Genomic DNA, 27,586 nt, shown 5'->3' with positions numbered 1-27,586 from the left:
GGTCCCTAATTTAATTATTATTATTATTTTTTTTTTTTTAAATCAATTTCACTGGTAGTCTACCATATGAAGAATTTTTGGGTATAATATTTCACAGATCGCTTATTTGGCTATACTCACTTACATAAATGAACTACTGTCCTGCACCCACTAGTTCAATTCAATTCAATTCAATTCAAGTTTATTTGTATAGCGCTTTTTACAAAATCGTTACAAAGCAACTTTACAGAAAATTATGTTTCTACAATATTTAGTAGTAGCTAGTAGTTTGTGCACATTTGACAGGATTTTAGAAAAAATACAAATAATAATAATAATACAAGACGTAGTCAGCTAGACGATGAACTATCAATATTATTAATTAAGTTATTATATGATTCAGTCACACATTTAGCAATAATTGTTAGTTCTGTTTGTTGATTCAAGGTTAGCATCATCTGAGGTCCTCTGAGGGTTAGCATCATCTCTTCTCAGGTGTTCTGGATCCAGACTGGAGCTTGTTTAAATCCTTAAAACTAGTAAACATTATAATCAATTATATCTGATTTTTGGATTGACTGTGGATAAATTCTTGTTAAAAGTAAGAGCTTTGTGTCCAAGAGCTTTCTTACTCAAACAGTACACTGACTGAATTGCTGTGAAGAGAGAACTGAAGATGAACACCGAGCTGAGCCAGATAACGAACAAAAGATTGACTCGTTCTGACCATACATACATTTTCAATGGAGGGACAGAAAGCTCTCAAGACTATATCTAAAATATCTTAAACTGTGTTCCGAAGATGAACGGAGGTCTTACGGATTTGGAACGACAAGAGGGTGAGTCATTTAATGACATAATTTTAATATTTGGGTGAACTAACCCTTTAATATAATTTATTTTATTATTATTATTATTTATTTATTGTTTTTACTATATTTTAAGTGTTTGTATACAAATAAGCAAATTTCAACCTTCCATATTATTGACTCCCAGGTAATATTTTACAGTATTAGTTTAGATACTTTTTTTTCTTGAGAAAATTTGCCAGTTTGATCAGGGTTGGAGCTAAACTCTGCAGCACATTGGTCTTCCAGGGCAAGATTTGAGTAACCCTGCTTTAAGATTTCTCCTAATTCCTGGGTAAAAGTTGGTCTCTGCAGCTTTGTGAATATCAAAATCAATCAATCAATAAAAAAACAACACACACACACACACCTCTTTGGTGTCCCAGACCTCAGCTCCATCTGTGTACATCACCAAGAGTTTTTGGTTGCCTTTCCCAGGAGCAAAACGAATCTTCTTCACCCACCCGCGGTGTGTAGGTACAGCCCTGAAAAATGTAAATGAGTATAACATACAGGCTAAACGTAACTCAAGTGTGGGATGCACAGAGACATATATCTCCAACTGAGACCTTTATTAGGTTTCATTTCAATTAGGATGTGGTCTAAGAAGAGTTTTGGAATTAAATCAATTTGCACACACACATGCATTAAGAAACATTTTACTTACAGAGTCTTTAGTAATACATTTTTACCTTGAAAGACGAGCTTTTAGATCCCAAAAATTTAGGTTTCCATCTACATCTCCCAGAACTAGGGTGTCTCCTTTCCACGCAATACAGGCAATACTCCCCATACTGCCCTGGAAGAGAGTAGAATAATGTTAGTTTCTTGCACACAAGTAATATGTTGATATTTGTTATTACCAGTTTTCAAATACATTTGCTATTTGATATAGTGCCAAGTAAAAATTTCAAATTGAAATGCAGAAAATCAAAAATGAAGTCAAAACACTACCATTATGAAATATAATAAGAATTTAAAATAAAATGTTTTCCATTTAAATCTATTTTAAGATGTAATAAAAATGTAAATCTTTGAGAAAACATTCTAATATGCTGCTTTGGTGCTCAAGAAACATTTCAGTTTGGTCAGTGTGGGGTGACAATAACACAGTTTGTTGTCAATTTGGCAAAGCTTTGCAGAGATCCAGGTTTAATTTGGAATCATGACATCAAATTTAATGATGCATTAAATGATAATGGCTTTGTCTATCAATATAAAATCCATAATTTTGTTTTGGGCGTGGTCTTAACTCTTTCCCTGCCAGGATTTATTTTTTTTTTTTACGATGTCAGCTAGCGTTTTTTTATTTATTATTATTTTAACAAAAATGTCATGGGCCCAGAATATTTTGTTGCATGAATATCTGAACGTATATTAAAATGAAGAAAAATATTCTCAGCTCTTTCAGAATATTAGAAGAATTTCTGAAGGATCATGTGACTGAAAATTCAGCTTTGAAAGTTCCTAATAAACTGACTCTGTTTTCAAACAAAACAAACCATCTATCAAATAGGTCTTTCAAAGTATCTTGAAGAGGTGAGGTGTCCAAGTCACAACATCTAACCACTGGGGTGCCTCAGGGCTCAGTTCTTGGACCACTTCTCTTCTCTGTCTACATTGAATAATTATGTTATGTCATTCAGAAACATTACTTTTCATACCACTGCTATGCTGATGACACTTAACTCTACCTCTCATTCCATCCTAATGTTCCGACAGTAAATGCTCGCATCTGAGCTTGTCTAACAGACATTTATTGCTGGATGAAAGACCATCACCTTCAGCTCAATCTTGCCAAGACAGAACTGCTTGTGGTTCCAGCAAACCCATTGTTTCATCGCAATTTCAACATCAAGTTAGGCACATCAATTATAACTCCTTCAAAAACAGAAAGAAACCTTGGAGATATTGATGATCAGCTGACTTTCTCAGACCACATTGCAAAAATTGTCCGGTTCTGCAGATTTGCTTTATTCAACAAGAAGATCAGGACTTTTCTTTCAGAACATGCTGCACAATTCCTTGTTCAAGCTCTTGTTTTGTCCAGGCTGGACTATTGCAATGCTCTCTTGGCAGGTCTTCCAGTCAGTTCTATCAAACCTTTACAATGAATCCAGAACTCAGCAGCAAGATTAATTTTTAATGAGCCTAAAAGAATACACGTCGCACCTCTGTTTTTCAATTTGCACTGGCTACCAATAGCTGCTCGCATTAAATTTAAGGCACTGATGTTTGTCTACAAAACCACCACTGGCTCTGCACCTCTTTACCTAAATTTATTACTTCAGACTTATGTGCCTTCTAGAAACTTGTGTTATGCAAGTGAACATCGCTTGATTGTGCCTTTCCAAAGAAGCACAAAGTCACTTTTACGGACTTTAAAATTAAATGTTCCCCCCTGGTGGAATGAACTGCCCAACTCAATCCGAGCAGCTGGGTCCTAAGCCAACTTCAAGAATTGGCTTAAAACACATCTCTTCCATCTTTATTTGACCCTCTAACTTTAGCAATGACTATTCTAATTATATTCTAAAATAATAATAATAATCTAACTAGCTTTCTAATCTTTTTGTATTCTATTTGTTTTCTTTTCATTAATTATACAATTAACAAACAAAAAATGACCTCTATCACTAGTTTGCTCTACTCTTTTTCTGTTCTATCTGTTTTCTTTTTATTTAATATATTATTTAAAATCCCTTGCTACTTGTACTGCATTTAAGCTAACTGATACTTGTTATAGCAGTTGTATATAATTGATCTTTTGTTGTTTTTGATTACTTTCATTGTCCTCATTTGTAAGTCACTTTGGATAAAATGTCTGCTAAATGACTAAATGTAAATGTAAATCAACACTTAAATGTAGGAACATTTCATTTAATAAAGCAAAAATGTAAATACAAAGCTGAGGAAAATCATGTTTTTGTTAAGACTCAGTCCGGATCAGATTGAGAAAAATTATCAAATGACCGAGTCCATCAACACGTCCAAAGCTATCACAGTCCTATAACTCTTTATATGCTTAACATATAATTCAGTAACATTAGGGTGTTTTGAATTATGTGCTGTTGCATGTTTGATGATTTTGTTATGTGTGCGTAAGCAATCTCTCTGTTGCTAGTTTCAGTGTGTATGATTTCAGAAGACATGTATTGGTGCCCCTACCATATAACAATGAAAGCATAAATTGACGGAAAATTCTATCAATGTAAAGGAAAGCCTTGTGTCAGAAATGAAAGTAAATTAATAACTGGATGCCACTTGCTGAAAACAAAGAATAAAGCAGGGTCACTTCAATGACAACAAAGAAACAATGTTTTAAATGTCCACAATAGCATACTGAACAACCGTTTGCATAAAAATTTTATTAAAGGTCCCATGACATGGATTATTTCCTTTTCTTTAAATGCTTTTTAATGTTTCCATAGGTGTATTTATATTGTTAGTATGATGCATGTTATATTTTATTTAGTACTGTCCTGAGTAAGATATTGTACATAAAAGATATTAACATTTAGCCCACAAGACAAATAAATTGCTGAAATTATCAAAATAACCCCCTCAAAAGTTTGGGAACCCTTGGTTCTTAATACTGTGTTCTGTTACCTGATGATCCTCGACTGTCTTTCTGTTTTGTGATGGTTGTGCATGAGTCCCTTGTTTGTTCTGAACAGTTAAACTGAGCAGCGTTCTTCAGAAAAATCTTTAAGCTCCTGCAGATTCTTCAGTTTTCCAGCATCTTTGCATATTTGAACCCTTTCCAGCAGTGACTTTATGATTTTGAGATGCATCTTTTCAGACTGAGGACATTTGAGGGACTCAAACACAACTATTTAAAAAGATTCAAACATTCACTGATGCTCCAGAAGGAAACAATATGCATTAAGAGCTGGGGGGTGAAAACTTTTGGAATTTGAAGATCAAGGTAAATTGTACTTAATTTGTGTACCGGGAAACATACAAGTATCTTCTGTTGCTTATGAAGGGCAGAACTAAATGGAAAAAAATAAAAAAGTTTTAACCCCCCAGCTCTTAATGCATCTTGTTTCCTTCTGGAGCATCAGTGAACGTTTGAACCTTTTTAAATAGTTGTGTTTGAGTCCCTCAAATGTCCTCAGTGTGAAACGATGCATCACAAAATCATAAAGTCACTGCTGGAAAGAGTTCAAATATGCAAAGATGCTGGAAAACTGAAGAATCTGCAGGACCTTAAAGATTTTTCTGAAGAACGCTGCTCAGTTTAACTGTTCAGAACAAACAATGGACTCATGCACAACCATCACAAAACAGAAAGACAGTCGAGGATCATCAGGTAACAGCACACAGTATTAAGAACCAAGGGTTCCCAAACTTTTGAGTGGGGTTATTTTATATAGTGCGCATGCGCCAGCTTGCATGCAGCCTGTTGCAGTTGCCCCGTCTTTTCGTCACCTTATTTTTAACTTTAATTCTAATTTTAAACTTCACTGGTGTGATTTGATCCATATGTAATTTAACTTAAAATAGACTCTCTCTAATCATGCAGTTTGAGAAAGTTTTTGTTAGCCACGGAATTGTTCGTGGCTGCTTTGTTTACACCCGGGACCAGCTGATCGCGCTGAAGCCGACTGCGGCGCACAGACCCATAGACATCCCCACTGAGATCTGGAGGAGGACACACAGAGGTTGCAGAGGTGGAATGAGGCGGCGAGGGAAGAGAAAGGGCTCCAGACAACAGAGACTTATGAGAAGGAGGTTTAAGCCGTGTCTCCCCTCTCTCATTATGGGCAACGTGAGGTCAATGCCTAATAAGATGAACGAGCTAACAGGGTTAGCCCGGAGTCAGAGGGAGTTCCGGGAGTGTAGTTTAATGTGCTTTACGGAGACTTGGCTAAACTCGGATATTCCTGATCACAACGTTTCCATCGACGGCTTTCAGATTGTTCGAGCTGACAGGGACTGCAACAAGAGCGGTAAGCGTAAAGGTGGGGGGCTTGCCGTTCTAGTTAACAACAGATGGTGTAATCCAGGTCACATTACGATTAAACAGCGTATTTGTAGCCCGGACACTGAACTGCTTGCTGTAGGACTCCGGCCATATTATCTGCCACTGGAAATTTCACATGCTATTGCCATTGCTGTTTATGTTCCGCCCTCTGCTAACCCGACGTCGGCGTTAGGGGTGTGACGGTTAGTATATAACCGTGAGACCGGCGGTTATAGTTGAACACCGTCATTAGAACTCTATAACCGCCAAAACCGTGTCATTAAAATATTTTTTACAAACATTTTTTATCAAAAATTATTTTCATTTTTTAGATAGGATCATACGATGCGCAATATATTGGGAGACATGGTTTTTACCACTTAATAAAGTTTTGTAAATCGTCAGACATGATATTTACCACTTCATAAAATTTTGCTTTGTAGAAAACCTTTCTTAAAAACGAATTTAGTTTTGTACAAATTTTATCTTAATTTTAATAAATGTTTCATCAACCAATTGCATGTATTTTGATAAATAAAAAGCAAATATAGCAGACAATGATAACCGTGACATGGAAGCACCAGCGCACCGCGTTCACTTGCACTGTACTGTGAACTAGAGCACATCTCATCGTAACTGAAACTCAGCGTAGGCCTATGCTTCATACATTAGCATTAAATATCTTTGCTGCATCCTTTCTAGAACAGACAATGGCTTTTTTTGCGGCTCGCATCAGCAAAGCATTGCATCGCAAAACAATCAGTGGATGGCGGGCGGGTGCGGCTTTGAAATTTGCTCAAAAAACGTTGGTGCGGATGATGAGTTTTGTGACAGATCTCCTTAATAAACGGAGGTCTGAAATCTCTGCCCCTTTACCGATCAGAGTGGCGCTGATACGGAGTTAACCCGCTATCTCCAAGAACAACCAATTGACTCTACGACAGATCCACTAATCCCCCCCCCCGACGGTTATGTTATGAACCATCACTTTTGACTCACGTCATAACCGTCATCACCAATTCTGAAACCGGCACACCCCTAGTCGGCGTGTAATGTTATTTACTCCGTCATTGCTGAACTTCAGACTAAACACCCGAGTGCCCTCATAGTGATCTCGGGTGACTTCAACCACGTCAATATGAATTGAACACACTAACCAACTTTACCCAGTATGTGAGATGCCACACTAGAGAGGAGAGGATCCTGGACCTGCTGTATGCTAACGTCAAGGATGCATATAGCTCTTCCTCCCTCCCCCCCTGGGCAGGTCAGACCACAACCTGGTTTACATCAATCCCTGTTACGTGCCTCTGGTGAAAAGGCAGCCTGTGATCACAAGGACTGTGAGTAGATGGTCTGATGAGGCCTATGAAACACTTCAGGGATGTTTCGAGGTGACAGACTGGAGTGCACTCTGTGAGCCACATGGAGAGGATATAGATGGGCTTACTGAGTGTATCTCGGACTACATAAATTTCTGTGTGGACAGCATTGTCCCAGCAACAATTGTACGTTGTTACCCAAACAACAAACCGTGGGTAACTAGGGACATTAAAGACATTCTGAATGCCAAAAGGAGGGCTTTTAGAGACGGGAATAGGGAGGAGATGAAGGCCATTCAGAGGGAGCTAAAGATGAAGATCAGAGAGGCTAAGGAGAAGTACAGGAGGAAGCTGGAACGTAAACTCCAGCAAAACAACATGAGGGAGGTCTGGAGCGGCATGAGGAACATCACTGGCTTCAGATCGAATGGCTGCAGTGGAGTTGAGCACAGCTTGGACAGGGCCAACGAACTTAATCTGTTTTTCAACAGATTTGATACTGTCTCTCATGCACATGTACCCACTAACTCTGCGGCTGTCTCACCTATTATCCAACTACTCCCTTCTCCTCCTCACTGTCCTCCCTCCTCCTCTTGGGACATCCTTTCACCCACATCCTCCACCCCACAGGTTAATAGCACTCTCCAGCCAAATGACTCATCTCTTCTTCCTCCTCCTCCAATCTCTGTGTGCCTCACTTCTGAGCAGGTGAGAAGACAGCTGAGGAGACTACACTCAAATAAGGGTGCAGGGCCTGATGGTGTTCGTCCTGGGGTGCTTAAAGCCTGTGCCTCCCAGCTGTGTGGAGTACTTCATCATATCTTCAATCTGAGTCTGAGTCTCCAAAGGGTACCTGTACTGTGGAAGACATCTTGCATAGTTCCTGTGCCAAAGACACCACGTCCTAGTAACTCCAGGGACTACAGACCCGTGGCACTGACCTCCCACATTATGAAGACCCTGGAGAGACTGGTCATGGAGCAGCTGAGGCCTATGGTTAGTTCCATCCTGGATCCACTCCAGTTCGCATACCAGCCCAGAATTGGTGTTGAGGATGCTATCATCTTTCTGCTCAACCGTATCTACCCCCACCTGGACAAGCCGGCGAGCACGGTGAGGATCATGTTTTTTGACTTTTCGAGTGCTTTCGACACCATCCGGCCGGCCTTGCTGGGTGAGAAGCTGACAGCGATGCAGGTGGATGCTCCTCTTGTGTCCTGGATTGTTGACTACCTGACTGGCAGACCACAGTATGTTCGCCTGCAACACTGTGTATCAGACAGCATAATCAGCAACACCGGGGCCCCGCAAGGGACTGTCCTCTCTCCCTTTCTCTTCACTATTTACACCACGGACTTCAACTACCATACAGAGTCTTGCCATCTTCAGAAGTTTTCTGATGACTCTGTTGTGGTTGGATGCATCAGAGAGGGTGATGAGACCGAGTACAGAGCTGTGGTGAGGGACTTTGTCACATGGTGCGGGCAGAACCATCTGCAGCTCAACATGACAAAGACGAAGGAGCTGGTTGTGGATCTAAAGAGAGCAAAGACACCGGTGAATCCAGTTTCCATCCTGGGGGTCCCTGTGGACACTGTGGAGGATTATAAATACCTAGGAGTGCACATTGACAAGAAACTGGACTGTGCTAAGAACACTCAAGCTCTCTACAGGAAGGGCCAAAGCCGTCTCTATTTTTTGAGGAGGCTGAGGTCCTTCAACATTTGCAGGACGATGTTGAGAATGTTTTATGAGTCTGTGGTGGCCAGTTCTATCATGTTTGCTGTTGCATGCTGGGGAAGAGGGATGAGGGTTGCAGATGCTAACAGACTCCATAAACTGATCCGTAAGGCTAGCAACGTTGTGGGGGTAGAGCTTGACTCTCTGGCGGTGGTGCCTGAGAGGAAGATGTTGTCCAAATTACATGCCATCCTAGACAATGTATCCCATCCACTTCATTATGTGCAGCTCAAACACAAGAGCACTTTCAGTGAAAGATTTATTCTTCCGAAATGCACCACAGAGCGTCAGAGGAAGTCATTTCTCCCTGAGGCCATCAAACTTTATAACGCCTCCCTCTAAGTGCCTGATACACTGACATTTAGTTAATTTTTAACTGACAATATCCCTGTTTCTGTGTAATATTATCTTTAATACTTATATGTGAAATATTCCATGTTGCTTTTTATATTTATGTTTATTTATACTTTTATACTATTTATATTTTTACTTATTCACTTTCTTATGCTTGAAAGGCGGGATATTGTGACAAAGAATTTCCCCTTGGGGATTAATAAAGTATTCTGATTCTGATTCTGATTAATAATTTCAGCATTTTTTTTGTCTTGTGGGCTAAATGTTAATATCTTTTATGTACAATATCTTACTCAGGACAGTACTAAATAAAAAATAACATTCTCTTATTCTCTTAAATACAACTCTTATTTTTTGAAAATTACTCACATTTTCACAGATTCTGCAAAGGGTGCCCAAACTTTCGAGCCCCACTGTATATGTATATATATTACTATTACAGCTGTCGAGACTAACGAATCGTGGAAGTGTTGATTATATAATTATTTTTTTCGATCTTTTCCCATCACATGAAAGGCTGCAGTGATGAGCATTGAGTAGACAGAGCCTGTTTATCGCGTGGATGCAGTGATCTCGTCATTATTCGCTTGTTAAGTCTGACGTCACGTAGCAGCGCTTCCGTGTCCAAACGCTCTATCAGTTACCATGAGAAAACAACAAAAGGTGCTAATACAAACTCACAATGTGATAGAATATTAGCGAAGTTATAAAAGTTATAATCTTAACCTTTAACTCCATACCGAAGTCCCAGATAGCCAGGCAATGAAAATATAAATATAAAAAATATATATCAAAATTATTTGTGTTTGGGACGCTGTGAGCACGGAGACTGTAGTGTATACCGTACGTTTGAAAGCGTTTAGCTTAAATGATTAATATGAATAAACAGTGCTCATAAACAGCTGCTGAGGTCGTATTCTCAAGTGAAGTGAGTTGAGGCTTGGACCCGGAAACAGCGCTTCTTACGTCATCACTTAACAACCCAATTGCAACACGTTATCTCACAAAATGCTTTCACCACAGCTAACAGCAAACACATGAATACAGTAAGAGCTCCGTTGTGCAGCATAACAGTGTCATTCATTGTAACGGCAGTTTGGGCAAGTGTGCAGATATACTCGCGATGTGTAACAGCTCCGGAAAAAAGCGAGCGTTCTTTGATCACTCTCTGTAGTTAAATCACAATTTAAATAACAGATTTGTTTCATGCTACTAAGAGAAACAACGTGAAGTTGATCGTTAAGTCACTGGCTTGATTCACTGATGCATAAACAGTATTAAACAATTTAGAAAGAAAGTCTGTGTGAACTTGAATGATTAGATACCCATCAGAAATCACAGATCAGGCATTAATGAACACTGTTACTCACTGTTTGTGCCAGTGCCGTCGAATCCATATCATAAAAGTCTGATTGAAACGCCTGTGCTGACATTGCGACTGAATTATATGTAAATATTTGGGCGGGCAAACCAGAGAAAGGGAGGGTAACAATTCTCGTTACAACGTCACAACGAGGAGATTCAAGATCAGCCCGTTTGAGCTTCCATTTTCTCAAAGGCAGAGAAAGATAGAAAAATCTCAATTTACACCGATTCAAATTTCTAGAAACTTGGGGACCATATACAGGCTAGGGGAACTCATATTAATGTTAAAAAACCTCAGAAAGTGAAATTTTCATGTCATAGGACCTTTAAGGGATAATTATTTTGGAGAAGAGATATGGGTTGCATGTAAACACAAAATATGCAGTGAAATAGAAAAAAACATGGATCTGATCAAATGATCAGAAATAAGTACACTGTGAAAAAGCCCTGCAGGAGATGAAAGGATAATAAGAACAAAAAAGGGACCAATTTTCTGTTCATCTCCTCTTTCATCAGAAAAGTTTGAAACTGCAGATTTTATACTCTCAAAACACTGAAAGGGAATGTTTTAAAACTCTTTTGATCCATACAGAGGGGTATGTAGAGCTGTATCCAGGATATTTCATTTATAGTACTTTACAAAATGTGCATTTGATAACAGGCAACAAGAATGAAAATAATAAATATTTAGGTATTGAGGAATTATTTTTTTATTATTTGGGTGTAACTTTTACTTTCTCACACAATGTGTGATTCTGATTATAATTTACAGCTTTATAACAAATTGTCCCACCATTTCCGCACTGTATTTGAGGGGAGCAGAGTCAACAATGCTGTTCACAGGTAAAGTAACTTGCTTTGCTTTAATTAATAACATTTAATATAACAATATAGTCATTAATGCACAAATGAGATATGTTACATAAATGGATTGGACCTTATTTACACAAGACACTGATCATGTGCTCCATGTTCTACACTGCACACCTCTGATCACTTCCTCCTCACTCTTAAACAACCCAATCTGAGCAGCTGAGTCTTTACGCTGAAGGCTATGCGTCAGTTTTCATTTATACTTCTTCATCGTTGTCCGTGTCGATGTGCAGTACACATGCAAACCGCTAGTCTGCAGTGTCCACAGGCATGTTGCTGGTGTAACCCGCAGACCATGGCAAAAGCTGAAGAAGCGGCTTGTTGCAAATAAATATCAAATCATTAAATCATTGTTTAAAAGTAAAAAAGGAGACAACAATGGAACAGGGGAAGTTGTGGCCTAATGGTTAGAGAGTTTGACTCCTAACCCTAAGATTGTGGGTTGGAGTCTTGGGCCGGCAATACCATGACTGAGGTGCACTTGAACAAGGCGCCGCAGCATAAATGGCTTCCCACTGCTCTGGTTGTGTGTTCACTGTGTGTGTGTGCACTTTGGATGCGATAAATGCAAAGCACGAATTCTGAGTATGGGTCACCATACATGGCTGTATGTCACTTCACTTTCATTCTTTCCAACTCCACAATGACTTGATTGTTTTTCGTGGACAACTACTGATGTATAATGCTATGTATATATCTGCTTTGTTTTATTTTATATAAGAAGGTGTAACATTAAAATATATTAAAGTGCACATAAACACACACAAAACTGAAGCACATACGGAGGCAGGGATTCTAGAAGACCAATAACAGCACTTGAGGTCCAGGTAGAATTGACATGCTGTTAAATTTTTGAAGAGGTCCATGTCAGTCTACGGCGTAAGGGAGTGGGTTATAACCCAACTGTTGGGTTAAATATGGTTCCTGCCTCACTCTGTTTAAATTTTAATGGTCAGTCAGTGTCTCAGTGGACATCAGTGGCAGCCTGCATGATTAGGAAAGGTAAGTAACTATTTATATAATTTTATGATGTATATAACTGTTATACATTAACTTGTGTGTACTGAAACATTAATTAAACCCTAAAACTATTTTGATTCCCTTTAGTCATTTTTTTTTTTTACGTGTAAATAATCGATTGTAAATGAATATACTATCCCTGTTTGCTCACTGGCATTAATAAAAAAAATGAGAAACATTTATATGATAAAATTAATAAAAAACAGGAAACAGATGATTCTTTGACACAATCTGACTTTGCTGCAGCCTCGAATTGAACCGCTGGTTTCTTCTGACAAGAAAAGAACTGGCCCTCCGACTGAGCCTGGTTTCTCCCAAGGTTTTTTCTCCATTCTGTGACCGATGGAGTTTTGTTCCTTGCTGCTGTCGCCTCTGGCTTGCTTAGTTGGGGACACTTATTTAAAAGTGATTTTGTTGATGACATTGAGTTCAATGATGAACTGCCTGTGTCAATAAAGCATAAAGGCTTTGTTGTGTCAATAAAGCAAAAAGTGTCCCGACACTATTTTCCTATTTAATGCTGTTGAGTTGCTTTGTTCCAAACTATATTGTTAAAAGCGCTATATAAATAAAGGTGACTTGACTTTTTTTTAACATCATACGACCCGACCCCTTCATAGTTAAAGGGATAGTTCACCCAAAAAAATACTCACCCTCATGTCGTTCCAAACCCGTGAGACCTCTGTTTATCTTCGGAACACAGTTTAAGATATTTTAGATTTAGTACGGTAAGTAAAACATCATCAAAGTAGTCCATGTGACATCAGAGGGTCAGTTAGAATTTTCTGAAGCATCGAAAATACACTTTGGTCCAAAAACCGTCGTGGCCTAATGGTTAGAGGGTTGGACTCCCAATCGAAGGGTTGTGGGTTCTAGTCTCGGGCCGGACGGAATTGTGGGTGGGGGGAGTGCATGTACAGTTCTCTCTCCACCTTCAATACCATGACTTAGGTGCCCTTGAGTAAGGCATTGAACCCCCAACTGATCCCCGGGCGCCGCAGAATGAATGGCTGCCCACTGCTCCGGGTGTGTGCTCACAGTGTGTGTGTTCACTGCTCTGTGTGTGTGCATTTCGGATGGGTTAAATGCAGAGCACAAATTCTGAGTATGGGTCACCATACTTGGCTGAATGTCACTTCACTTCATTAAATAGCAAAAACTATGACTTTATTTAGCATTGTCTTCTCTTCCGTGTCTGTTGTGAGAGAGTTAAAAACAAAGCAGTTTGTGATATCCGGTTCGGGAATGAATCCTTCGATGTAACCGGATCTTTTTGAACCACTTCAACAAATCGAACTGAATCATTTAAACGGTTCGCGTCTCCAACACGCATTAATCCACAAATGACTTAAGCTGTTAACTTTTTTAATGTGGCTACCGGATATCACATACTGTTTGTTTTGAACTCTGTCACAACAGACCCGGAAGAGAAGACAATGCTGAATAAAGTCGTAGTTTTTTTTTTTTTTTTTTTTTTTTTTTTTTTTTTTGGACCAAAATGTATTTTCGATGCTTCAAAAAATTCTAACTGACCCTCTGATGTCACATGGACAATATACCATACGCACAGTTTCAATGGAGGGACTAAAAGCTCTCGGACTAAATCTAAAATATCTTAAACTGTGTTCCGAAGATAAACAGAGATCTCACAGGTTTGGAACGACATGAGGGTCGACATGTATTAATGACATAATTTAGATTTTTGGGTGAACTATCCCTTTAAAAAGACGACCATCCAACTGCTTGTTTCAATCAGATATAAAAGGTCACATTTTTTTTCCCACAATGATGTCTGATAAAGACAAAGGCGTTGTTGTTGACAGATTATAAAAATGCCGATTTCAACAGGCACGGAGACTCAGAAAATGCCAGAGGAAGATCTTTTTATGTGGACGCAGACAAGTTGTTATAGTTAATCCTAACAGGTCTGTATGGCAGCCTTTGAGGTTTACAAAAAAATGTGGGATAGGAGACAACATCAGATAATAGATGTGTAAAACTGCCCCTTGAAGATCAGTGTATGTAGCGTTTACATCGGAGAATTCAAGCATCTCCGCAGATTGTATAAATCTCATTTGTCAAATAGTAGTTTTTTTTAGTTTCAACAAGCAGTGTACCTTAATACCATGCAGGAGGAATCCACACTAACAGCAGCCTCGCAGCAGTGTAAATCCAGAGCAGGGTAACAGGAGAGTTGGTTCCGGTAGCAGAAACTCAGAAGCAATAATCCAACGTGTGATGCCTAATCCCACATCACCATAGATTAAGACGACACAGCGGTCTTCAAAGCTCCAAAACCGTTATCACAAACTAAATGGGAGAAAAGAGCGGCAGCCAAATGCACCAGCGTTCCCCTTCAACCGGAAGTTGGATGTCGACCAGCATTAGCTTACTTCAAGTAGGAGGGCATACTGCATGGTCAGATCTGGAAACTTGTGAAGTCAACCCTATCATCATCCGGGGTACACATAATGTATCAACACTGATTGTATGACAATATCATGAGGCTTTGAAACAGAGGGTGCTGTCAGGGCTGGTAGGAGGTAAGAAGTGCATACGTAGTCTTCTTTTCAAGTATGTTTATGTTACAAATCTGAGATAATGCACAATGTTTTTCCCCAGATGAACACTAAACAATTTAAAATACAGCATATACAAAGGAAGAGTTTAGCCCTAAACAGAGTCTTTACTGGTAAATTACCGGGATGTTACCATTAAGAGATCATGTGTGAAAAATCCTGAACGTTCTTGCTTTCATGTCGTTCTTTTGGTAATGACATGATTACTCTGAACTGTTTACAAAGCTCTGCTGCTTAATATGCGCTAGATGGACATCTTTGACCATTGCGCCTCGCAACTTTGTCAACGTGTTGCGTGTCTCACTTTTATAAGCTCTGACTGGCTAGTAAAGTAAGTTTGGTTTGGTGAGGTGACAGCTATGCTTCTCTCATACCACTGGTAGGCGAACTCATGGATTGGAAAGTGATATCAACAAGGTGTTTTTTTTTTTTTTTTTTTTTATGTAGGGTTATTTCTTTTTACCAGCCAAATGCTGCACACCGGAGATCTGGCACAATGCCAGCTGAGAACTTTAAGCCCTGAGACTCAATTGCAGGTTGGGGATACAGTTTAGGTACTGACTCACCTCTTATCCATAGCAGATGATGGCTTTATGGCCAAACTTTCTGCAAAATGGAAAGGCCCCACAAAGGTTGTTAAAGGGTTAGGCCCTATTAATTACTCTTTTTCTCTCGTGTCTGATCCTACTAATGTTGATACTAGGGTTGCCACTAATCCCTTGAAATATGGAATCATCTTTTATTTGAAGGTAAAATGATACGTCCCGTATCTAATCAATACGGAATCGATTTGTCCAGTATTTTACACAGGGCAAAATATTTGAATAAACAAATAAGTATTTTGCACTGTTTATAATACTAATAGCAGATATTATTAAATCAATTTTAGAAGAAGTATTAGAGAAGCTCATTTGTGCGTGAAATTGTAATCTTTATTTCCATAGAGAAGGAGTCTTCATAACGCGTGCCATTAAAGTCCTTTTCCCACAAGCGCAGCATGCGATAAACCTGCGAGGTTTAAAACATTAAGAGCTGACGTCCGCTCATTAAACACTAGGCTTACCAGATGTAGGGTTGAATGGGTAAGTTATTAATGGTCTGTCCTGTATCTAATGATGAACCCTGCGGTGAGGTGCTTATGGGGAAGTGAGACCACTAGTGGAGACTCAGGGAAACAGAGATCAGACAGCGTGACATCATAGTTTGCAGGGAAGCATTTCAGTTGCTAACGATGATAGTTAACTTAAAAATTAAAATGTTGTCATCGTTTACACAACAACAAGTTGTTCCAGCTGTAATAACTGTTAAGAAAGCGAGTATCGAAAAAGTTTCTGTTCCCCAATGACTCTGATAATATTTTTTATCTTCAGTGGAAGTAACTGAGGACTAGCAGCTGTTTAGTTACCCACATTATTCAAAGTATCTTCTTTTGTGTTGAACACATGAAAGGTTTAGAACACCCTGGGTAAATTATTATATAATTTTCATCTTTGGGTACACCATACCTTTAAAGGTGCCATATGCAAAATTGAGGTAAAAATATCCATAACATGACCTTCATGCATCAAAAGAATGAGAAGAAACAAGGGCGATTATGTCATAAAAAAAATGTCAAGTTATAGTGCTGCAGAGATATCAACCTTAATTAGCATTAGCATTACTAGCCCCGGCCCGACAGGTGTCGTAATACCAGTTTCGGCCATGGGAGGCGGTATGCGGGCAACATAACCACCAGCCAACCTGCAATACACGAATAACTCGCACGGCTTGTGGGCGTGTACTTGAACAGTACAGCCCACTACTACTTCATTTCAGTTCAGGGAAGAGAGAGAAATGATGTCTCAAGCCCTTGGCAAGAGACCCCTACCACCACCACCCGCTACAGGGAAAAAACCGTGCTCGGAATCACAAATCAAATCCGATAAGAAAAGGAGCTGACCCAGAGTAAACATCGGCACTGTTTTCAATCGCTGGAGACAACTGATGGACCATAAAGAAATGAGGCTCGACTCCGAACTTGCAACATTTCTAACAGTAAGTTAGATGCTGTTAGTATTTCAATAGAAGTTTGTTTTATATGTTTGTGCATTTGTTTTCGGGAAGTTATAACATAGCAATGTATCGAAGGCTGTTCGATAAACGTGCTAATGTTAGCGATGGCTAACCGTAGCTGCATTTGATAATTAGCTAGCTATAACTTAACGTTACCCATTTTATTATATCATAACTAACCTGCTCTGTCTAGTATGTTGGTCTCCGTGTCCTCTTTGCTTCGTGGTTTTTCTGTGCGTGAAAAAATGTATGTGTGGCGTGAAAGCGTGTGAAAAGAGTCAATTGCGTGTGTCTCACGCTGAATGCTTGAGAGTTGGCACATTATTTCCCAAGCAGAATAAAGGACAGGTTGATTATTGCTGTTTAGCGTTTGTATTAATCTATGATGTGTCCCTGTTTGCGTACAGGGACATCAAAAATAAATTAAAAGTGATACGTGGACCAAGGTGTCTGAGATTGTTCATTTTAAGTAAAGGATCATAATATTTCGTCCACAACAATATTTAATGAGGTTAACTTAAAGCTCCTTGTGGTTAGTCTGCACGAGATCAACAAGCTTGTTTGCTTTGCGGCCGCTTTAAATACAAAATAAGCATTCGATCTACGTCAGAGCGTCTGAGCGCTCACAAATCTTTCTGCAGCGTCGTGAGCAGAGCGGCAAGATCGATTTTTGACGCTCTAGACGCCGGCGGTGTGAACGCACAGTTAGGCTTCGGCTATGGCTGTAGTGTTGTTGTGAAGGTAGGGGCGGAGCATAGAGACTATGCCGTTTCTCGTTTGTTACTCTAGAGTAGACCAATTCACTTTATTGATGCATACTGCCCCCATCTGTTATGGAATGTGGAGTATGACTTGATTTTTTTTTGCCAAACATTACAGATGGCACCTTTAAAGTGACAGACACAACCATGCTTCTAAAGGTTTTATAAAAATTTGGATAGTCTGTTAATATAATATTCCATAATTGTTTTTTTTGAGCTGGTTAGACATAATTATTATTATTATATAAAAATATAAAAAATTAGTCCCTTTAGAGGGACTTTTTAATACGAGTGGTTTTATTCTAATATACTTATTGAGTGGATATTTGAAGAAAATTCCACTTTTGAGACCTTTCATCAGAATCCTATAGTGGATTTTTGGGATTGATCACCCAAAGTCTAAAGTGTTTGTCTGTAAGCACCTGGTGAATGTTTATTGTTTGGACTATCATTTGTCTAGGTTTTGTTGAATGAAATGTCTGTGTTGGCCTGACAAATTTTAAATGTTTCACCAAACAGCAAATTGAAAACATTTCAAGATCATGTATAAGAGCAAGTAAATAGTTGCTACAAAATAATTTGAAACTTTGTGTACATTTGTACAGGAAAACAAAACAAAATTGATCAGGATAAAAAATGAATAACAAAACGACTCCACAGTTGTCAGTTACACAGAATGCAAAACACATATGAAGGACACTCACATCAGGTGGAATACGTGCCCCGTCCTTCACGTTGTTGCCTTCCACAGTGATGTGATAGACTTGTCCATCTGTGTCAGTAAACACAAAGTGTTCTCGAGCTGATATGCCCTGACTCATTTCAGATTTACTCTCAGCTTCCTGCAACAGACTGACAAACAACAACAGAGAGTATTGTTAAGAGTTCAGATTGAAACAACAAACCACTTAGACTAGAGAATTTAAAGTGCAGTAACAAAATTCTAATTTAACAATAATTAGTGAATCAATTCTAGAAACCTGTGCTATAAATGCTATAAACCTATTTTACTCACTTTCCATGGAACACAAAATGAAAAATGGTGAAGAATGTACAGTCCACCATTTTTTTTTATACAAGAATATTGGAAACTTTTACTATAGAACTGTACAATGGCAAAAGGCACACTAAGTTTAATAAGAGTCGCCCATCCACCCTGTGTGCTAAGTTTCTAATCGTGCTCTAAAATCAAGTTGAAATTATTCTTTATTTATTTTTTTGTGTAATAAACAGTCTACAATTTTAATTATTTGTTGAAAGGCATCACCTCCGCTGAAATCTCATTCATTCTTCAAGCATATTCAAACTTAACATGGCATGACTAGGCATGTGAAAACCAATGCTATTTGGCATCGATGTCATCAAACATGGTTCAAAGCATCTTCATGCACCAAGTTTAAATAAGTATAAGCAAAAATAACATTTAAGCTCATGCAGAAGGGAATATTTTCAATAAATAACTTAAATTTCAGCATTGAGCACTTAGACAGACTTAATAATTTTCAATCTCTCTGTACTTCATAAGATTTGTAATATAATTCAGGAGTTTTATATATTAATAATTTAATTCTGCTTAATTGAAGATTTTGGAGCTCTGGTCAATATTTGTTTTCATTATTCACTAAATCTCTTTTTGTGTTCTCCAGAAGAATAAACAACAAGAAGATCAGTAAATGCCATTCAGACCTTATAACAGAGGACTCTACACTGCTCTGTTCAACATCAGCGAGGGTGGTCTGTCTGGCCATGGCCTCTCGTGCAGCTAGCTGCTTTTTCTTCAGACTTTTAAGGTTATGAGAAGGAGACCACTCCTGTTAACACAAATAAATGTTATCATTTATCACATTGAAACATACATAACATTCTGGTTACTGCTGACTATAGACATTGTGACAATGTACTGGCACTCGGGAGCCCCAAACAAAAGTGATACTTAAAAAATAAATAAATGTGATATAAATAAATAAATAAAGTGAGTGGAATTTACATGTGCCATTCCTCCATACATACAGGTAGTGTTGTCACGTTACCAAAGTATTTCAGTATTGGTACCGATACCAGTGAAAATCCACGGTTCTCGTTATCAGTTTCGGTACCAAAGCAAAACACAAAAATATGCTAATAAAATATAATAATTTTTTAGCACTAAAAATAAAACCAATGCCATTCCTTATACTTATTTACAATTGTGTCCTGTTAATTGTCACCACGTCCCGTATACGGGACGCCTATTTTGACTGTACTATAATCTAATCTAATCAAATCTAATCTAATCTTGACAAACTATATATCGTTGGAAAGGTCTAAGACTCCCAAATATATATTTTACCAATATTTTTTTGTTAAGAATTATGTAGGAAAAGAAATAGATTAATTTATGACAAGAGTGCACCCTCAAAAATCTACATTACAAAAGGAGTTTTGACCTTTGTTTAAAAAAAAAGGCTTCCTCGTTGCCTTTTTCTCTATCACATTTTAGAAATCATCAGAAGTTATAAATCACTTGAAAACATAAAATCTCAAAATTCATCCTTTAAAACCAATTTTAAAATCAGACATTGCATTACCATGTAAATGGCACATCAAAATCATGTTACAAAACGTTTCAGTCATGAATTTAGGTTTGTATCATGCACATTCAAGTCTATCTTCAAAAACGTGAGTGACAGTTAACAGGTTCAAGTTTTTCTACAAGTTATATAATTATGAAAAACAGTAAACAAGTTTCACCCAAATTTTATTTGTCTTTTAATTCATGAAATTTAAATACATTTTATTTTTGGTAAATAAAGGGAATTTGCTATTAAAATTAAAACATGGAAGAAATATTGTGATTTATTTCTTTAAGAAATAAAATTTTAAATTTAAAAAAATATTTTTTTTCAACAGTAGTAGCAGTATCACATACATTTGACTAAATAATAGTAATATTTCTAGCACAATGCCTTTATGTAAAAATTTACTTTTAGGCCTAATGAATGCATATTTGTCATTTTAACTGAACTTAAGACTGGTGGTGATGCTTAAGATATTTTTGGTCATTGAGGGTTTCTGTAAAAAAAAAATTGTAATAGATCATATTAATTATTATTAAAAGATAATACTACTACTAATTCTACTATCATACTAATGTATATACAATGCACTATGAATTGATGAGCTGCTGGGTTCATGAATATTAATCACGTTGTCTGCGTTCGGTCAAACTGATTTGCTGAAATCAAAACAGGGACGATACAAGATCAGCGCCAGCCAATGAAATTGCCATTTGCGCATTAGCTCCGCCCACTACCGGAAAAACCAGTGTGTCTTCTGCTTGTTCAAAAATGAATATGAATAATTCTAAATGAACTCCATTATTTTGACAGAAGAAGACAACAAAGAATAGTTTACATATAGCGTGTAGATTCAGCGTGGTAAGACTCTCACTCTCTCTCTCTTTGCATGTGTGAGATAGTGCTATCTGTAAAGCGACGGTGAGTCGTGCGCCTTCACAAAGAGTTTGCAGAGCATCAAATACAGGTGCGCTGTGCGTCCATTGAGATGAACTGAAAAGTTCAGATCGCTTGATGGAGAGAGAACTCAGAAGCTTAGATGCTGAAATTAATGCAAGCGTCATGCGCTTCAGTCTATATAGTAAACAAACCCGCACGTCTCTGCCATTCATTAATTCACATAGAGACGCGCAGAGAACTTTTGCGGCTTAACATTTACAGATACTGGTCCATATGGAGATTTGATTTGAATAATTTATGCTAAATGACAAATTCCATGACTGTCCATATTAAAATGTAAGTTTCATGACTGGATTTTGAGATTCTGTCTTCATTTCTGCTTCGAGTTCACAAGCTGACATTATGGCCTGGCCTTGAATTCCTCCACTGAATTCGACAGCAGCAGGGTATCAGAGGATACATGGACAGAAAACATACCTAACACACGGAACAAAACTGGTTCAACCCAGCAATTATAGAATCTTGCAAAGGTATTGGGTTATGGTTAGCCTGCTGCTCTACAGATGTTTGCTAGAGAGGCGTCGTTTGCACAAGCTAAGAAGAATGTGACTCCCTGTAGAGTGTGCTCTGACTCCTAAGGAACAAAGCACACCTTGGGTCTGGTATGCCAAGGAAATGGCATCCACAATCCAATGGGCCATCCTCTGTTTAAAAAGAGCCTTCCCTTCTGCTTTCCAAATAAAACAGAAGAAGAGCTTCTCAGAGTGCATGAAGCTCTAAGTGCAGCCCAAATAGATGTGCAAGGTACACACTGTAACGCCAAGGCTGGGTCACCACTTGGTACCTAAAAGGAGTAGTGGGAACTTTGGTGTCAGGATCATGTAAGAATATCCCTGACTGAACTCTAGGAATGTTGCACTGACAAAGAACACCTGCAGGATCCCAACCCTCTTGATGGACAAGAGTGTGGCTAGTCAATTCCAGTCAATTTAATAACTGTTTTATAGCAAAGCACAGCCTTCATTGAAGCACAAACATTACCTAAACATAGGGACATCCAATTTTCCTGTGTTAACCCTCTGGGGTTCTTCATTTAGGAGTCACACTCAGGACCTTAGGGTCAAAAATGACCCGGAGGGCGGGATTCAGGTATACTTTTTTCCAGTAAAATCAATCAAATGTATTTTTGTTCAATAATATTTTTTCTTTCTTTTTTGGTGTTTTGAGGGAATTTTATGATAATAATACATTTTTATGCAATAATTATGATCAATTTTTTTCCCATTGAATATAATAGAAAATTTATATATATATATATATATATATATATATATATATATATATATATATATATATATATATATATATATATATATATATATATATATGTATGTATTTTTTTTATTTTTTATAATGCTGTATATTATTTTAAAGTACAGCCAAGGCCTATAGAAAACAATTTTTGAAATTAGATTGGTGCCATCTGGTGGACAAATTAAGCATTTTTATCATGCAATAGCACATTATACAGCTCTCTGTAGAAAGGCTTGTGAATTCTAGTGATTTTTGCACATATTTGCCTATTTATTTCAGGTTGTGGATTTTAATATATAATTACAGATTCTCAAAGACTATTTTTGTCAAGTTTTTTTTTTTTTTTTTTTTTGTTTGTTTGGTTGGTTTAAATGGTCATTTCAAGTGCCAGTTTTACTTTATAATACAGTCAAACCTGAACATTGCACTAGAAAGAGAACAAATGGAAAGCATTTTTTTACCCATTGTTTTAATTCTAACTTAATAAAAAAAATTACATTATTTCAATCATAACATATTTTTGTTAACCTTTTATTATAAACATTTCCATTAAAAGTATTTTTTTGCAATTCAATGAACAGTAAATCTTCAAAATTGCCAACAGCAATTATGAACAAAAAACAAAAATAACAGCAAACGTATAATACTTTTCAAACAGTACATGTAAATGGAAAATAGAAAAATAAAAAAAAGTGTCACACTGGGCCTGGGTCGCTCGAATAGGCCTGGAGGTTACTAGGGAAGAATTCAATCCTTTGACCTTACTCTGTTTGTGCGTGTGTGCGTGCGCGCGTGCTTGTGTGTGTGTGTGTATGTGTTCAAGAGAGAGACATGGTATGTGACTTTTGCATTTTGGATCCAATGTCTCACCCTTTATTTGATTCATTGATTTTATTTCACATATTCTCACATTTCTCTGTTACAGTTTCACCAGTCTCATATTTCCCTATGTGTGTGTGTGTGTGTGTGTGTGTGTGTGTGAGTGAGTGAGTGAGTGAGTGTGTCTATTTTGCAACCTTGATGGCTTACAGCCTCATGCTTTCATTGCTGTGCACTTTATTTCTTACATTGATGAATAATTGCTTTTATTTCACACATTTCCCAAAATTAACTTTTGCACTGATACACTTTCATTTGTGTGTGTGTGTGAATTTTTTTGTCTGTTTTGCACTCTTGATGTTTTAGAGATTCACCCCTTCACTGTTGTGTGCTTTTTTTCTGCATTGTGGCTGATTTGTATATTGTACACACAAAAAAACTCAGTATTTTCATATTTTTGCAAATTTCCCATTCATTTCCTATGGCGGGTCATTTTTGACCCAAAGACCCTGAGTGTGACTATTTTTTTTACGACCACTTAGACTTTTCAAATCCTGTCCCCAGTTTTTTTTTGGGTGTTCATATACCAAGTACCAATAAAGTCACCAAGTTTCGGACCATTCCGATAAAGCTACGATATTTAACATTTTTCGGGTCAAAAATGACCGAAGAACCACAGAGGGTTAACTAGATTTTGCTATGCTTCAAAATCATCTCAAATGTTCTAATTTCTAGTCGCTAACACATATTTACCCATAGTTCAAAACAACTTAATATTTTAAGAACAAACTCTATAAGCAACGTGGAACATTGTGAGTTTGATACAGTACCAGGGCAGTGACAGTAGGGAAGTTCTTGGCCATCTCACGCAGAAGGGTTCCTGTGCGCACATCCCAGAGTTCCAGAGGTTTATCTCTGAACACCACCACCAGGTACTGCCTAAAGAAGACCCATGTACACATACATTTATTTTGTTCTCAAAACTTTACTTGAAATTGTCATTAGATCAAAAAGTGTTTCCTACATTAAAATTAACCTTAGTACCCTTATGCCAAGGTCTGTCTGAATACTAGATACTGACTGGGAAGAAAAAGTGTTTTAAAACCATCTAATGTACAGGTAAATATCAGACTTCATTGAAGTACATGCTCACACATAACTTGCAAATAGAGATCACAGAAATATTCAGGAGCACAGAAAAATGGTCAATGCAATGCTTTGAGATATTTGTAAAAAGAAAAAAAAAAAACCTTTAAGATCTTAGGATCTGCTCATTTTGAATCGCATTTCATTTTGGGCGTTTTTAAAGTGTTGCGCAATTTAACCAAACACACACAATTCTGTTGAGCTTAGGAATGCAATGGCTAATCAGAAAAGTTCAGATGAGTCATCGCTAAATTCTCTCATAAACAACAAAGAGCAGATGTATGTACAATGTAAATAAGATATTAATTTCTTTGTGTATAAAGCCTCAGTGATTATAATAAGTTCTTTTTTTTTGAGAGTTGCTTAAACTCACATTAGACCAATGTAAGTGATAATATCACTTTCTATATATAATTTATTCACTGTTTGAATAACCATGGAAATTTAACATTATATAATTATACATTTCTAACATTTTTATTAAATTGTAATCACACTGAATACAAATTCAGTTCCATTAAACATTTTTTTTATAGCAGACACCTGGGTTTATGATTTTTAACACATTTGGCTACTTTTAGCCTTACGCCCGTGTCACACATACTCCGTCTGCGGTGCGTATGCGTTGCGTAGTTTTTTTAACGCACCCATGTTAACGGATTCCAGCGTTCACATTGCACGCGGTTGCGGTCCGTCAGTGCTTTCCAGGAGCAGTAGTGCGTCTACAGCAGTGCAGCGATCGTTTACATACAGAGTCTGTTTTTGCTGTGCTGCACGCGCTGAATTAAAGTGACAGCTCATTGTTCGCGGTAAAAATGAACATGGATTGATACGGAAATGCAGTCATTTCACAATAAATGTATACTAATTAAAGCCTACTGTGATTCACACGCAACACATGGGTTTTGACTAGATTTAAAACAAGAAAAAGAGAAGTTATTTAAGACCCGTTGGATTGTGTGTAATAAAGATTTAAATGCAAAAGGCACGAGAGTCGACTGTTTATGTCAGTGGTGAGTTTTAATTTCTAAATGTTTGTGATAGCCTAAATGTTGTGTTTAAATGTGTTGCAGCACTTATTTTAAAAACCTAGCAGTCAAATGCATGAGTAATAAGTTGTTTATATTTGAATTTCAATATGTCTATGAAAGAATGTTACTGTACTGTGATGAAAGAGTATCACAATGCTGAAAAAGTTTTTTTTTTTTTTTTTTTTTTACATGATTTGATATCAAAATAATGGACAAATGTTGTGTTGTGGGCTTAAACAGCTGCGGATCAGTAGCGGACTGCAAACGCGTCCTGTGTGAAAGCACAATGAGTCCGTGCTGCTTCAGCACCACATACGAAACGCACACGGACTGTATACACACTGCAGACGGATTATGTGTGAAATAGGCATTACCCTGAAGTTGGTTTACCCTCCACCTATGGGTGACGATACATCTTGCAGGATATATATTTTATATATATTTTATATTTGTCTTATTTTCTTGATTGACTGATGATTGACTGAACAGTTTCAAACTGCAGTTTTAGAAAGTGATAATAAAAATAAATAAATAAATAAAATTGCCATTGCATGGTTAAACAATCACTCAGGAATTCCCATAGTTAAAATAGTTCAATGAAAGAAAAGAGAGGCAGTACAAGGCTGGTTAAAGTGCACAACCTATACACCTTTAAAGAAATAATAAATGAAAGTAGTTTGTGTGTGTCTGTATTTGTCAACACAAAATGCATTGCTGTTTAGGGAAACCAAAGGGACTAAAGTGTGTAAGTGCTCACTGAGGTGTTTGCAACTGGAAAACATCTGTTACTCACTTCAGATGGGACACTTTAATCATTTCAATGGCTGGTTCATCATTGCCACGTTCACCTCGAAATGCAAAGCACCGCCCTAAAAGAGAGAAAGCACAACACATTCATTTTGTGATAAATAAATAAATTAATGGATGAATGACATTTTTAACTAGCTGAACATGCTAGGTGCACCTTTGAAAATGCCAAACTTGGAGGCACAATAACCCACGGTTAACAATGTTAATCCAAAGCTTTTTTATTTTATTTATTTGTTATTGTTATTTTACAAATTATGTGGATACTTGGAGAAAAGCAAACTTCTCCTCCACTGTTGTTCAGTCATTGCACAAGTAGGGTGTGATGGTTAGTCATTGTGGTAATTGCTCTATCTATCTTCTTTATTATAATTTTTTAATTTAACTTTTTTTTGTTTATTAAATCATAGAATCTGTTTCTTGTTCATGGAAATTATATATTTTGATGGAGTGTAGGGCTCTGTCTCAAAAGAAAAATAATAAATAAATACATGCATGACCTGCTGAAATGCATCAGTGAATTATAAAATATAATTTTCAAACATTTATTTGTAACATTAATGTGGACACTGTAGTGACAAAGTAAATGTGGTTTAGAAAACTAGGCTTGTTCTGTATTAATTATAAATTTCCCTTTCACGGTAATCATAGGAATTTTGGTTGACTACCTACAGTATTTAAATAAGTAGTAAAGACTGTGGTGGCTTAAAGGGCTTGTAACCTGTTTGTATATTTACATAATTTATTAGATTTATTTATTGTTGTGTGTTTATTTGCACAAGTGTGTACTGGGCCTCCAGCCTATCAAGGGCTAAACCCAACTTAGTGAGAGAGGGGGAAAAAAAAACAGAGCAAAACTTGAAGGTATTTTGTCGTCCAGAAGGAGATTATTGTTGAAAAAGAACAGGGTTGTAAAAGTCCCTGAAGATTTTGTTAACTGGGTTAACAATATAGTTCATGCAGGGCAGAATTGTTAAGGGCTTGAAGGGTGAGAAAGAAACATGAGTGGGCAGTCTGTACTATTTTGTTTTGCTTGACATCTGACTGTTTAAACTCTTCAATTAATGAAATAATGACAACTTTTAAAGGAGTCAGTACTTGATCTTTTGACATAAAGGTGCACGTAATTAAAATTTTGGCAGCTTGATTTTA

General features: G+C 37.4%; 1 protein-coding gene across 2 annotated transcripts in view; it reads right to left on the bottom strand.

Annotated features, from left to right (window-relative positions):
- The window catches only part of wdr11 (WD repeat domain 11), a 172,749-nt gene that overhangs the window by 84,318 nt on the left and 60,845 nt on the right, over positions 1 to 27,586 (bottom strand). For both annotated transcript variants that reach the window (XM_052613981.1, XM_052613980.1), the window contains exons 13-18: positions 26,421 to 26,496; positions 24,281 to 24,389; positions 19,549 to 19,673; positions 18,567 to 18,714; positions 1,520 to 1,626; positions 1,198 to 1,312 (exon numbers count right to left, since the gene is read on the bottom strand). In XM_052613981.1, the coding sequence (XP_052469941.1) occupies positions 1,198 to 1,312; positions 1,520 to 1,626; positions 18,567 to 18,714; positions 19,549 to 19,673; positions 24,281 to 24,389; positions 26,421 to 26,496 (680 nt within the window). The remainder of the gene's footprint in view (positions 1 to 1,197; positions 1,313 to 1,519; positions 1,627 to 18,566; positions 18,715 to 19,548; positions 19,674 to 24,280; positions 24,390 to 26,420; positions 26,497 to 27,586) is intronic.

Source organism: Carassius gibelio, chromosome A13, assembly GCF_023724105.1.
Source record: "Carassius gibelio isolate Cgi1373 ecotype wild population from Czech Republic chromosome A13, carGib1.2-hapl.c, whole genome shotgun sequence".
NCBI lineage: Eukaryota > Metazoa > Chordata > Actinopteri > Cypriniformes > Cyprinidae > Carassius > Carassius gibelio.
The sequence above is the reverse complement of the archived record's forward strand: the minus strand, read 5'-3'. Positions and strand labels throughout refer to the sequence as shown.